Source organism: Anolis sagrei, chromosome 3, assembly GCF_037176765.1.
Source record: "Anolis sagrei isolate rAnoSag1 chromosome 3, rAnoSag1.mat, whole genome shotgun sequence".
NCBI lineage: Eukaryota > Metazoa > Chordata > Lepidosauria > Squamata > Dactyloidae > Anolis > Anolis sagrei.
In genome coordinates this window covers 267,450,048-267,464,167 of record NC_090023.1, presented here as the reverse complement: position 1 = coordinate 267,464,167, position 14,120 = coordinate 267,450,048, and the positions used below count along the sequence as shown (strand labels likewise).

General features: G+C 45.6%; 1 protein-coding gene across 1 annotated transcript in view; it reads left to right on the top strand.

Moving 5' to 3' along the window:
• Positions 1-14,120, top strand: part of PSMD1 (proteasome 26S subunit, non-ATPase 1) — a 178,209-nt gene that overhangs the window by 140,577 nt on the left and 23,512 nt on the right. Inside the window, exon 19 of the mRNA XM_060767308.2 lies at positions 7,252-7,354. Coding sequence (XP_060623291.2) covers positions 7,252-7,354 — 103 coding nt within the window. The remainder of the gene's footprint in view (positions 1-7,251; positions 7,355-14,120) is intronic.

Sequence of the window (14,120 nt, the reverse complement as noted above, 5' to 3'; positions counted from 1 at the left end):
GACACCTCCAAGGTCATGTGTCTGGCATGACTGCATGAAGTGCTATTACCTTCCCGCCAGAGTGGTACCTATTGATCTACTCACATTTGCATATTTTCAAACTGCTAAGTTGGCAGAAGCTGGGGCTAACACGGGAGCTCACGCTACTCCCCGGATTCAAACCTGCGACCTTTCAGTCAGCAAGTTCAGCAGCTCAGCGCTTTAACCCACTGCGTCACCGTAGGTTGATATCTACTACTTATATCAATCACTTTTAACCCCCTCTCTCACCCCCACCCTCCGGGAACAGTTATAGCTCTGTTTCCAATGTTATTTTAACTGATTGGTCATGAAGATTGATCATGTTGTAATTCCTTACATTTTCCTTTTTCTTTGACTCTGACTATTTATTTATTTACTATATTTGTATACCGCTCTTCTCAGTCCTCGGGTGACTCAGAGCAGTTAACAATAGCAAAATTCAATACTCAAAATCATCATAAAACAGTTAAAAGTAAGTAAAACAGTAGCATAATAAACAGTCAGTATAAATCAATAAAACATCTCATTAGCGTCTCATAGTTAAAATCAAGATTCAGTCTAATCATCCAATTGTTCCATATTCCTAAGTTCGTTACACTGCCTATTCAAACGCCTGCTCAAACAATCAGGTCTTCACTTTCCTCCAAAATGTCAACAGGGAGTGGAGGCGATCTAATATCTGTAGGAAGGGCGTTCCACAGCCGAGGGGCCACCACTGAGAAGGCCCTGTCTCTCGTCCCCGCCAAACGTACGCAGGCGGGACAGAGAGCAGGGCCTCCCCAGACAATCTTAATCTCCTAGCTGGTTCATAGGAGGAGATGCATTCGGACAGGTAAGTTGGGCCAGAACCCTTTAGGGCTTTATAGGCTAAAGCCAGCACTTTGAATTGTGCCCAGTAGCAAACTGGCAGCCAGTGAAGCTGGCGCAACAGAGGAGTTGTATGCTCTCTGAGAGCCGCTCCCGCAAGTAAACTGGCTGCCGACTGTTGGACCATTTGAAGCTTCCGGGCAGTCTTCAAAGGCAGCCCCACGTAGAGAACGTTGCAGTAGTCTATAAGGGATGTAACCAGAGCATGGATTACCATGGCCAAGTCAGACTTCCTAAGGTACGGGTGCAGCTGGCACATAAGTTTTAATTGTGCAAATGCTCCCCTGGTCACCACTGAGACCTGGGCTTTTAGGCTCAGTGATGAATCCAATATCACACCCAAGCTGCGAACCTGTGTTTTCAGGGGGAGTGTAACTCCATCCAACACTTGCTGTAACCTTATGCCCTGTGCGGCCTTACGACTGCCCAGGAGTACCTCTTGTCTATCAGAGTTTTCCATATTGCAGTTCCACTACCACATTTGTGCCAACATAATTTTGATGTGGATTTAGTTATATGCGCTAGTTGATTTGGGGTTCGGTACCATTTAATCAATATTTTCTGTAGTGTTTCTTTAATCCTTATGTTTCTAATTTTTGTGTGTCTGGATCCAGTGTTTAGTTCCTCTTTCCAGACCTTGGTCGGTTTTTGTTTCAAATTATATTGTTTTTCTACTATTTTCATCTATATTTGTTCTGTCGCTACTGGAGCCGAGGGGATGTATGGCTTGGATCCAGCGGGAAGCCAGGGCCCCCAAAAAGAATCCTTTAGGGGGATCTCCCTTATTAAGCAGTCTTTATGAGGCTTGAGAAATATAACAGTTCTTTATTAATGAACAAACAGGCTTAACAGTCTATTAGATCTTGCAATCTTGTTTACAGGAAACAGGCACTATCTTCAAAAACTTTGTTAAAAGGAAAATTCCCCTTTCTAGCTCCTCCCAGGCTGCTGTGAACCTAAACCTTATGATGTGGATTCGCTACCGGGCTGAACTATGTCTCAACGCCGAGCGAACCTATCAAAAGGCTTGTAATCACTTAGCTGCTTTGATGGTTTGAGCTGTGGTTCCCTCCGGAATTCCTCAGGGCTGTAAGGCTGTTTCCCCGAAACCTTTGGGAATCTTCAGAGGCTCTCAAGACTGTTCTCCCCTGGAAAGTCTTAAGGGACGAAGCCTTTGTACAGGAGGACGTCTGTATACATCCTCTGCATAGACTTCCTTTTTGAGACTAACTGAAAAATGGCCCCTTCCCTCCAAAACCAGAGAGGGGCGGGACCAGGGATCCTAACTGTTATTGACAGGTGGCTTGTCCTATGAATGCAGATCATAACAGGAAGCCACCCTGCTGCAAAATCCCTGCAACTTAGGACAATGAACAAACATTCAGTGCAAAGCACAAAATTGGAGCCCCTGAAACAGCCGTTCCAGAACAATATTAAACCACCAAATCTTTCCCTTCTCTCTTTTCCATTTTGAAATGTGGTCTACCATAAATCTGCTTCTGGGCTTTCTTTTCCATTCTATAATCCTCTGTTTCATTATCTAATATATCTATTGGAAGCATATCTAGTTTATTCGTTGAGAAATTACTTCGCCATTTGTAGAAGTCAAGGCAGGCTTTTAAGCCCAAATGATGGATTTTGATACGACCCATGGATAATTTGAGGGACGTTCTGCCAGCACCTAGTGCAGGCATGGGCAAACTTGGGCTTCAACTCTCAAAATTCCCAACAGCCAAGTCCAAAACACCTAGAGGGCCAAGGTTTGCCCATGCCTGCCTTGAAGTGTTAATGTGTACATGGTCCAGGGCACCTTGGCGTTGGATGCCACTCCGCAGCTTGTGCTGCCGATGAATGGCTTCCATGTGCCGCCAGGGACCCAGCCGGCTGTCTTTGCCCCATTGTACACAGAGGCCTTTGGCTGTCAGACTGCAGACGCCAGCGCGAACATTAGCAGATCTGTGGAATGTCTCCTCGCTTTGTCCAGGATCTTCTGTTTCGCTGAAGATTTGATTACTGGGTGAAGTCTGGATCATGGCTCAATGTGGGCTAGCGACTTTTGAGAAGGGGAAAAATGGCAAAGTTTATATAGCAACTGTCAAGGAGATATAAACATCTTGAACCCACCAAATCTTTGGAGCCACAGGAATGATGTGGCAGCACCCCAAGAGAAAAGCAACCTGGCTTTTAATCTTTCATCATCCTTGCTGCCGTGCCTTCTGCGTTCTTCCTCATTGGGAATGTTCCCTTTTTACTGCGCAGTGTTGAAAGATGCTTAAGCTGAACACTTCCTGCTTTGTCAAATGATTTCAGGGCTGTATGTGCTCCTTGTGTGTGGACTCTCGTACCGAGGGAAGAAATTGGCACCCAGAGAACCTCAGTTCTTGGGAGGAATAGTCAATTTTTCCTCCTTCAGCTGGTAGGCTGCTTCTAGGGTCAACTCAAGGTGGGATAGCCTTCTCCAACTTAGCTGTGCTGCTGTCTGGGGTGAAAGGAGCTGTAGTCCAACACATCTTTGAAGCACCAAGATGGACTGAATTTGCAAGTTAAATTTAAGACACAGCAGCAGCAACATTTCGTTTGTGTGCATTCTGTATTTCTCTGAATTATGGCTTAGCACCCGGAGGTCTTGGGGAAGGATAGGAATTGGATGAGGTCATACTCATGACTTTTGTATGAGTCTTGGAAGGGAATCTAGACACAGTTGTATATATTCCATCTGTTGCAGCAGTCTGTATCCTTCCATGCCTCTTCCTGGTGAACTTTTCCTTTTAAAAAAATGTCAGAGTGCACATTACCATTCTTTTAGATATCTAAAAATAAAACATCTGAGTCCTGAATTACGCAGTAGACGCAAACAATGTTGTGAGTAGTTAAGGCTTGGTGTGAGGAACGAGATCCTAGGAATACCAGGCTCCTTCCTAAAGAGGTTGGCTGTCTACCTTACTTAGGCGATCCCTCGTAGTCTGAGGATGATGGTCCTCCAAGTCCGGTGTCCTGGTGGTGGGTCCGTAGGTGACTGTGGAGCCCTATTCTTGATCTGCATCTTCTTCCGCAGTGAGGGCATCGGTTTCCAGGTGGAAGGCGGTCTCAGTTGGGGTTGGCTTGACGCACCTTCCTCTTGGCATGTTTCTCTCTTTCGCCCTCCATTCGTGCCTCTTCAAATTCTGCAGCACTGCTGGTCACAGCTGACCTCCAGCTGGAGCATTCAAGGGCCAGGCCTTCCCAGTTCTCAGTATCTATGAGTTTTTAAGGTTGGCTTTGAGCCCATCAAAATTTTTCTTTTTTGGCTGCAGGGTGGTGAACCCACTGGACGCAGTGGTCCAGTCAGGGATAAGAGAGGCAGACTATGTTTAGGGCACCTTTTGTAGCCCCTTCTCCATGTGGAGTGAGCAGAGTGGGTCCTCAAAAGGGCTGCTCAGTCGCGGATACAGCTGCCGAACTACTCAACTGCCTCGGATCTTGAGGTCTTGGAAGACTCCTGTGTGTGAATTTTTTAATGTGTGGAGGTCAGGGCACGGCTGATCAACACACAGTCTTCACAGAGTGAGGTTCCACTGGTGGCATAATTTCTCAGTCTGTTGCAGCCTTCTTCCGCCTTCACAGCTGTTGTAACATGTAACATGTTATCCTCCCCTGCTCCACTGTTGAGGTCTTTGGGTCTTCGGACTGTGCTTGGTCTGGAACCTCTCCCACGGCAACTCCTGGGAGTGCACAACGCCAGTTGTTGTGCCTGCAGGTTCATTGGAACACACAACCAGACACAGTGAAGACATTTGCCCTTGCTCTTAGCTACTCTGCTGCCGAGTATGCATGCCCAGTGTGGAATACATCTCACCACATTAAAACAGTGGATGTGGTTCTTAATAAGACATGCCACATTATCACAGGATGTCTATGCCCTAAATCACTTGAGAAATTATACTGTTTAGCCAGTATTGCACCACCAGACATCCGTCGGGAAGTAGCAGCCAGTAATGAAAGGACCAAGGAATTGACATCTCCAGCCCATCCCCTGTTCGGATATCAGCCAGCACGCCAACAAGTTAAATCAAGAAACATCTTTCTAAGATCTACAGAGATACTTGCAGGAACACCTCAGCAAGCGAGAGTCCAAAAGTGATAGGCTAAAACCTGGAACCTCAATCAGTAGCTGAGACCAGATGAGAGACTCCACCCTAGGCACACAGAAGACTGAGTGACTTGGAAGGAGCTGAACCTGCTGTGCTCTGGCACCACAAAATGCAGAGCCAACCTTAAGAAATGAGGCCACAAAGTGGAGTCCACGACATGCGAGTGCGGAGAAGAGCAAACCATAGACCACCTACTACAATGCAGCCTGAGCCCTGCCACATGCACAATGGAGGACCTTCTTACAGCAACACCACAGGCACTCCAAGTGGCCAGATACTGATCAAAGGACATTTAGTACAATGCCAAGTTTTAAACTTTGTTTGTGGCCTTTCTATACATTATAACTGTATTATCAATTTAGTACTGACATGATATTATTTATTTATTTCCAGCATTTCTACCCTGTCCTTCTCATCCTCCGGGGACGGGGGGAGATTCAGGACAGCTTACACTCGGCAGCAATTCGATGCCGCAACATACAAACACATACAACAATATAACAACACTTTAAAACAGTACATAAATCATTAAGTTAAAAACAATTAAAAACATTGTCAACCATACAGCCATTTCAGTCCAATTCCACATCCAAAGTGGTGTTAAGCCTGCTGGTCCCAGAACCATGATTTCAGTTTCTTTCTGAAAGACAGGAGGGATGAATCCGACCTAGTCTCGCTGGGGAGTGAGTACCACAGGTGGGGAGCCACCACCGAGAAGGCCCTGTCTCTCGTCCCTGCCAAATGCATTTGCAAAGCTGGCAGGACCGAGAGCAGGACCTCCCTGGATGATCTTAAACTGCGAGCGGAATGAAATAATTTATTTATCATATTTATCAAATGTATCTCCCTCTACGTCCCGCCTTGCAGTTTAAGATCATCCAGGGAGGTCCTGCTCTCAGTCCCGCCAGCTTTGCAATTGCATTTGGCAGGGATGAGAGACCGGGCCTTCTCGGTGGTGGCCCCCCACCTGTGGAACTAAGCAATCAGGGTCATGAGGGAAAATGTTGACATGTATTGTCGAAGGCTTTCATGGCCAGAATCACTGGGTTGTTGTAGGTTTTTCTGGGCTATATGGCCATGTTCTAGAGGCATTTTCTCCTGACGTTTCGCCTGCATCTATGGCAAGCATCCTCTGAGGATCCTGGCCATAGATGCAGGCGAAACATCAGGAGAAAATGCCTCTAGAACATGGCCATATAGCCCGAAAAAACCTACAACAACCCAATGTTGACATGATTTACTCCATCTCATAGAGGACAAGAAAGGCCACATTTAAACTTATCTGTCTTATCAGCAGTGAGCGAGGTGGATGGCAGGTCTGAGAGGATATAAAGCATTTCCTGGTTGTCGTATACAAGAACGGAAGGTGAAGCTTTTGGAGAATCACAAGCCACAGAGATTGGACGGATCTTTGAAGATAATTGTCTTCAAGGATCATAATGCAAAACGCCAGGCATCCTAGGCTGTTTCTTTCTCCTCCGTCCCCATAGGATTGCATTTTCCTCTTGAAACCTTTTGGGAGATGTCGAGCCCTGAAATGAGGCCGAGAAGATGGTGTGCCATCAGATAATTGAGACCCTTGCGAGTCTTCTCCCACCCCACAGATTTCCCTGATTTCCCAGTGCAATGGAAGTGTGTGTATGTGTGTGTGCGTGTAGGCAGCTTCCTTGTTTTCGTTCACCAGCAGCTTTTACGGAAACACTGTGCCATTCATTATTCTAAAGCAATTCTAAACATGCAGAGGAATTGGCTTAGGAAGGAATCGTATTAGTGGCTTCCATAATTCGGTATGATTTATAGGGAGAATTGAGTAACAGGAGGGATGGCTTCCTGCGGTAGGAACATACTTTCTGCGCTTGTACCAAGAGGTCTTGGCTGGAATTATTGGCTGCGGCCTGAACATTTTCCTGAGTGTGGAAGCTGGTGCTGCTGCCCATAAACATGTTGCGCCATTGTCGTCTCTACCGATCCACATTACAAACTTGCTCAGGTGGTTACCCAAATTCTTCTATATTTGGAAAAATGAGGTTCAAAGAGGGTCACAAGCACAGTGTGTGTGGGTTTTTTTCTGGTGTGTTTGCACAGCCTCTCCTTAGACAGCCATAAACTAGTGTCCTTAAAATACTATACAAGTTGGATTTCAGAATCTTCTGTTTAACTGCATCATGGTGTATTAGTTTTCGTTTGAAATGTATGTTTATCTTTTGCATCTTTCTCGTTCTTTCTTTTTCAGGTCAGCCAGTTCAGACAGCTTTACTCCAAAGTCATTAATGATAAACACGATGACGTCATGGCCAAGTTTGGAGCCATCCTAGCCCAAGGCATTCTGGATGCAGGTAACGTTTATTGCAGAAATGAATTATCCTAAAACAATCTCATTTGTTTACCAAATGAGTTCAACGCGGTGAGCAAACACTGGCACTGAGATACTTTTTAAACAGATGCATCTCTTAAATTCTCAGCAGGATCTGACCTTTGTATTTACAGCATTTATATTCTACCCATCTCACCCCAAAGGGAACTCAGGGCAGATCACAGAACACACACGCGGCAAACATTCAGTGCCTTTAAACAGACAGGACAGACAAAAGATAGAGGTATTATGTCAGCATTTTTTCCAACCTTGGCTTTCTGGAGGTTGTGCTCGATTCCAGCCACAGAGGGTGCTGTCGCTCCATCCTCTATGACGAAGAGCCATTGATCACAGACTGCTTCCTTCCTTTGATCGCTGGCATTTTCTGGTATTTCCTTTTTATGATGTCATAAAATACCTCCCTGCTTAAGCAGTGACTAATTTCTCTACTCAAGGCTCACAGCTGTTTTTGAACTGCTTAGGTGGACAGTGAGCTGAGCTGAAGGTCAGGTGCTCAATCCGGGTCGGTAGGCGCAGACACCCCGTGATGATGCGGCATGTCTCATTAAGAGCCACATCCACTGTTTTAGCGTGGTGAAATGTATTCCACACCGGGCATGCATACTCAGCAGCAGAGTAGCACAGCGCAAGGGCAGATGTCTTCACTGTGTCTGGTTGTGATCCCCAGGTTGTGCCAGTCAGCTTTCGTATGATATTGTTTCTAGCGACCACTTTTTGCTTGATGTTCAGGCAGTGCTTCTTGTAGGTCAGAGCACGGTCCAGAGTGACTCCCAGGTATTTGGGTACGCTGCAATGCTCCAGTGGGATTCCTTCCCAAGTCATCCTCAGAGCTCGGGATGCTTGTCTGTTCTTAAGGTGAAATGCACATGTCTGTGTTTTAGATGGATTAGGGATTAGCTGGTTTTCCCTGTAGTAGGCAGTAAGAGCACCTAGAGCTTCAGAGAGCTTCTGTTCTACCATCTCAAAGCTCCCTGCTTGAGCGGTGATGGCATGATCATCAGCGTACATGAAACTTTCTGTCCCTTCTGGCAGTGGCTGGTCATTTATGTAGATGTTCAACATGGATGGAGCAAGCACGGATGTCTTGCAATCCTGCGAGGAGGATGTCTCTCTCATGTCCCCCTTTAGCAAAATAAAAACTTACTAAATAATTTGAAAACAGGAAGAAAAGGTTGGAACATTTGGAAGGCTTTCATAAGCAGCCATGCTTTTGCCTTGATCCTGAAAAGAATAATTGAATCATAAAGTTGTTGGAAGAGATGCAAAGGCCATCCAGTCCAATCCCATCCATACATTTTCTTTTGCTTCAGTGTGCACAATGCTTGCGAGTGTATGAAGATAAGTCCCTGCCTTAGAGAGCTTACAATCTAAAATTTGACACAAAAACAAGAGAGGTAGGGGAAAGTATGTTAACTGGTTCCAATCTGTCTTTTACCTTGTTGAATGTTTACATATGCTTTTAGGCTTTCAAAGTCATTTTTACTGTTTAGATGGTTTTAGATAAATGAAGAAAGCAAGGACAGAGAAAAACAGGGACGTTCTGTGTAATGATTCTGTTCGCGCACACTTTAGCAACAGGCCATCTTTCAGCAGCTTTGCATTGCAACCTAGTAGAGAAACACTCCAAAAGAGTGGCTTCAGGCAGGGAGAACAAATGGATTTGGTTGGTTGTTTTAGCACAAGAAAAAGCAAAGGCGTGAACCTTTAACATCTCCTTGGTGTATCAGTGCTAGGGTGGGGGTGCCTGTGACTGTAAATGCATCCATCATTTTGTGTGTGGTTAAAGCAAAGTGTGAAATGGATATGCACTAATGCATGTGTTATCATCCATTTATCTGCTGACCGGATGATGCCGTCTGCCGCAGAGGTGGCGTAATGGAAGGGAAGTGACCAGTTTGCATTCTTCTTGCATGAAGCATTCTGGGACATGCAGCAAGCAGCCGCCTGCTCAAGAGCAAGGGGTTGGGAGAGAGGCATAGTTCATTAAGGGAACGCCACCCCACAGAGCAAAGACCACACACCCTGGGAGATTTAGTGACTCTCACCGTCTTTCTTACTTACTTACTTACTTATTGGCCGAGTAGGATAGTCTTCCAGGATCAGTATTCTGGTGGGTCCGTAGGTGACTGTGGAGCCCTATTCTTGATCTGCATCTTCTCCCACAGTGAGGGCATTGCTTTCCAGGTGGAAGGTGGTCTCGGTCAGGGTTGGCTTGACGCACCTTCCTCTTCGCACGTTTCTCACTTTCACCCTCCATTCGTGCCTCTTCAAATTCTGCAGCACTGCTGGTCACAGCTGACCTCCAGCTGGAGCGCTCAAGGGCCAGGGCTTCCGAGTTCTCAGTGTCTATGCCAGAGTTTTTAAGGGTGGCTTTGAGCCCATCTTTAAATATCTTTTCCTGTCCATCACCATTCTGTTTTCCATTCTTGAGTTCGGAGTAGAGCAACTGGTTTGGGAGATGGTGGTCGGGCATCCGGACAATGTGACCAGTCCAGCGAAGTTGATGGCGGAGGACCATCGCTTCAATGCTGATGGTCTTTGCTTCTTCCAGCATGCTGACATTTGTCCGCTTGTCTTCCCAAGAGATTTGTAGGATTTTCTGGAGGCAGCGCTGATGGAATCGTTCTAGGAGTTGCATGTGACGTCTGTAGACAGTCCACGTCTCGCAGGCATATAGCAGGGTTGGGAGGACAATAGCTATTTATCTATCACTGTCTATCTATGATTGTGAATGTATGTATGTATTTATGTATGTGTGTATGTAGCTAGGTGAAGTGGCCCTCTATGATTTCACTGGATTGGCTGTTGCTAGGTGAAGTGGCCCTTTGTGGTATTACTGGGACAGAAAGGTAACGTGTATAAGGGAAAAGGAGGAAGGAAAGAGCCACAAAGAAAGTCATGCTCCCATGGAAACATTGTGAATTAGGCTCTCTCAGTGCTGGAGAAGGGAGAAAGGGGAGAAGAAATAAAGAAAGAGCCACAAAGAAAGTCATGCTGCCATGGAAACATTGTGAATTAGGTTCTCTCAGTGCTGGAGAAGGGAGAAAGGGGAGAAGAAATAAAGAAAGAGCCACAAAGAAAGTCATGCTGCCATGGAAACATTGTGAATTAGGTTCTCTCAGTGCTGGAGAAGGGAGAAAGGGGAGAAGAAATAAAGAAAGAGCCACAAAGAAAGTCATGCTCCCATGGAAACATTGTGAATTAGGCTCTCTCAGTGCTGGAGAAGGGAGAAAGGGGAGAACAAAGAAAGGAAGAGCCACAAAGAAAGTCATGCTGCCATGGAAACATTGTGAATTAGGTTCTCTCAGTACTGGAGAAGGGAGAAAGAAAGAAGATAAGTAGGGAATGGGGAAAGAGAGGAAAGAGAGGGAAGAAAGAAAAAGGAGAGAAGGCAGAGATGGGAAAGAGGGAAATATACAATGGGAGGGCAGGAAAGAAAGAGAAAGAAGGAATGAAAGCAGGGGACAATAGCCTTTCCAATACCTGGGAAACATTGTGTAGATATGCTAGTCTATCTATAGAAGTCAAAGTATGTTTGTCGTATCTATTTGTACCACAGAGGCTTTTGCTAGGGGAAGTAGACCTCCATGATGCCACTGGGTTGGCTGTTGTTAGGTGAAGTGGCCCATTGTGGTGTTACTGGGAAAGAAAGGTGACATGTGTATGAGGGGAAAGGAGGAAGGAAAGAGCCACAGAGAGAGTCATGCTGCCATGAAAATGAATGAAGCCCTCAAACCTGGCACAGGGAGAAAAAGGAGAAGAAGGAACGTAAAAAAGAACGAAATGGAGAAGGGGAGGAAAGAAAAGGAAGAAAGAAAAAGAGAAGAAAGGAAGGAAGGAAGGAAGGAAAAGATAAGGGGAGGGCAGGAAAAAAAGAGAAAGAAGAGATGAAAGCAGGGGGACAACAGTCTTTCCAATATGCGGGAAACGTTGGGTAGGTATGCTACTCTATAAAAGTCAAAGGATGTTTGTCTTGTCTGTTTGTACCACAACGGCAGTAGGTGAAGTAGACCTCCATGATGCCACTGGATTGGCTGTTGTTAGGTGAAGTGACCCTCTGGGATGTCATTGGGAAGGTTATGAAGGAAAGCAAGGGAAGGAGAAGAGAGAGGGAGACATTGTATGAGGGAATAGGAGGAAGGAAGGACAGAACCATTAAGAGAGCCTGCTGATCACATAGAGACATTGCGAGGTAAGCCTTCTCAGAGCTGGAGAAGGGGGAAAGCAGGCAGGCAGTGGTCCCAATGACACCAACGCAATGCTGTGAAGTAAGCCTTCTCAGAGCTGGAGAAGGGAGAAAGTAGGCGGGCAGTGGTCCCAATGACACCAACGCAATGCTGTGAAGTAAGCCTTCTCAGAGCTGGAGAAAGGAGAAAGCAGGCAGGCAGTGGTCCCAATGACACCAACGCAATGCTGTGAAGTAAGCCTTCTCAGAGCTGGAGAAGGGAGAAAGTAGGCGGGCAGTGGTCCCAATGACACCAACGCAATGCTGTGAAGTAAGCCTTCTCAGAGCTGGAGAAGGGAGAAAGTAGGCGGGCAGTGGTCCCAATGACACCAACGCAATGCTGTGAAGTAAGCCTTCTCAGAGTTGAAGAAAGGAGAAAGCAGGCAGGCAGTGGTCCCAAGGACACCAATGCAATGCTGTGAAGTAAGCCTTCTCAGAGTTGGAGAAAGGAGAAAGCAGGAAGGCAGTGGTCCCAATGACAGCAGTGCAATGCTGTAAAGTAAGCTTTCTCAGAGGTGGAGAAAGGAGAAAGCAAGCAGGCAGTGGTCCCAATGACACCAGTGCAATGCTGTGAAGTTAGCCTTCTCAGAGTTGGAGAAAGGAGAAAACAGACAGGCAGTGGTCCCAATGACACCAATGCAATGCCTGTGAAGTAAGCTTTCTCAGAGGTGGAGAAAGGAGAAAGCAGGCGGGCAGTGGTCCCAATGATATCCATGCAATGCTGGGTACATACGCTAGTAATATATAAAACAGCCCTGTTAGTCTTACCCACTCTGAATTCTCGTGTTCCTTTATCACCTCTGTCACAAAGCATTTTCAGTTGCTCATGGAGGGGTGTCATTTCCAAGTTACTGAAGCTAGCATTTTAAATGAGTTTCTTGGCTCCTTATATCCAGAGGAATGCTTCTGAAGTGGAGACTAAACTCTGACAGATTTGTTACTACCTCCCATTTAGTATTTACATAGAGCGGCTTCTCTTAGATACCAAAGTCAGGATTACCCAGGCCATAGAGTGCCTGATTTCTATGTATGGATATGAAAAAGCTGGGCAGAGAAGAAAGCTGAAAGGAGAAGAATCAACTTGTTGAAAAGTGGTGCTGGAAGAGAGTTCGGCAAATGTGACTGACTGCCCAAAATAAGTGAGTCCTAGAGCAAATCAGGGTTAACACACTGTTCCTCGACGCTAAGATGACAGAACTTAGCCTGGTGTACTTTGGACATATGTGAGAAGATAGGAAAGACAACAGCGCTTGGAAAAATGGGAAGACTGTGGAGTCATTTAATCAAGAAAGCCATAATTTTGAGTTTGCAAGACATAAGAATGAAAGACTATGACCAAGGCTCTTGGAAATCTCCTTCATAGAGTTGCCATAAGTTGAATCTGACAAATAATAGCAACGGTTTCTACCATCTTGGTCCTCACCTGGCTGGGGATCCTAGGGCTTATAATCAAGCACACCTGGATAGCACAGTTTGTGGAGGACTGGGGAGCTATGCAGAAGTAATCTCTATGTCGTACACCACAGCAGGAACACCTCTGACCTTCAACACCACACCAGCTTGGTAAAATCGGCAAGCAGTTTATTGTAGAATATATGTAGGCAAAGCAGTAAAAAATAGCCAAACAGTAAAAAAATACAAAATAGTCCATAAGTTTCAAAGGAGTACATAGATATCCATGAGTAAATAGATATCCAGGAAACAAGGCACTTGAAACCATGAAACAAAACAGTGGGAAAATCCCATAGGCAAAACTTGGTACATGAAACTCAGAGCACTTGAAAGCAAGACTGTGTTAAAATAACAATGTTGACTCGACTGAGGCAACTTTCTCCCATGAATCATTACAAACCTTTTCCAGATCCCAAAATCAAAAGGAATGCATTTTTCTTGACCTTCCCATCAGATAACGGTTTGTTATCTCTCTTTTGCTGTAGCCAAACTGACCGCTGTAGTCTCTGAAAGCTCTGCCTCTGTTTACTAAAACTTCGCTTTCTGTCCAAGGTTTCATTATCATCTCCCTCATTAACTCCTGCAAATCAATCTCTGCATCATTTTCAGACAGTTGCTCAGAGAAAAGCAATCAGAGGCCTCTCCCAGGAATGTGGCCTTGTGAATTTTCCTGAGACATCTCAGACCTCTCCAAGCAACCCCTCATCCACAGTGCCAACAGATCTTGGCCCAGCAACTGCAACATCACCCCCATTCCCATCATGAACATTCCCATCATGAACATGAACATGAACATGAACATAATTCCTACCATGAGCATCAGCGTGAACATCAGCCACAATCACAGGCTGAACCGACTGATATACAACACTCTAACAGTCATGTAAAGTGGGAAAGCATTATTGTCCCTATATTATTGCTTACAACGCAGACTAGGATGTACTGACTTGTCAAAGGCCGCTCTACTAAATTCATGGCAGCAACTTCTGGCGTTTAAGCATACACCTTCAAGGAACAGTAGAAATCTTCAAGGAACAGCTTTTTCAAAGTC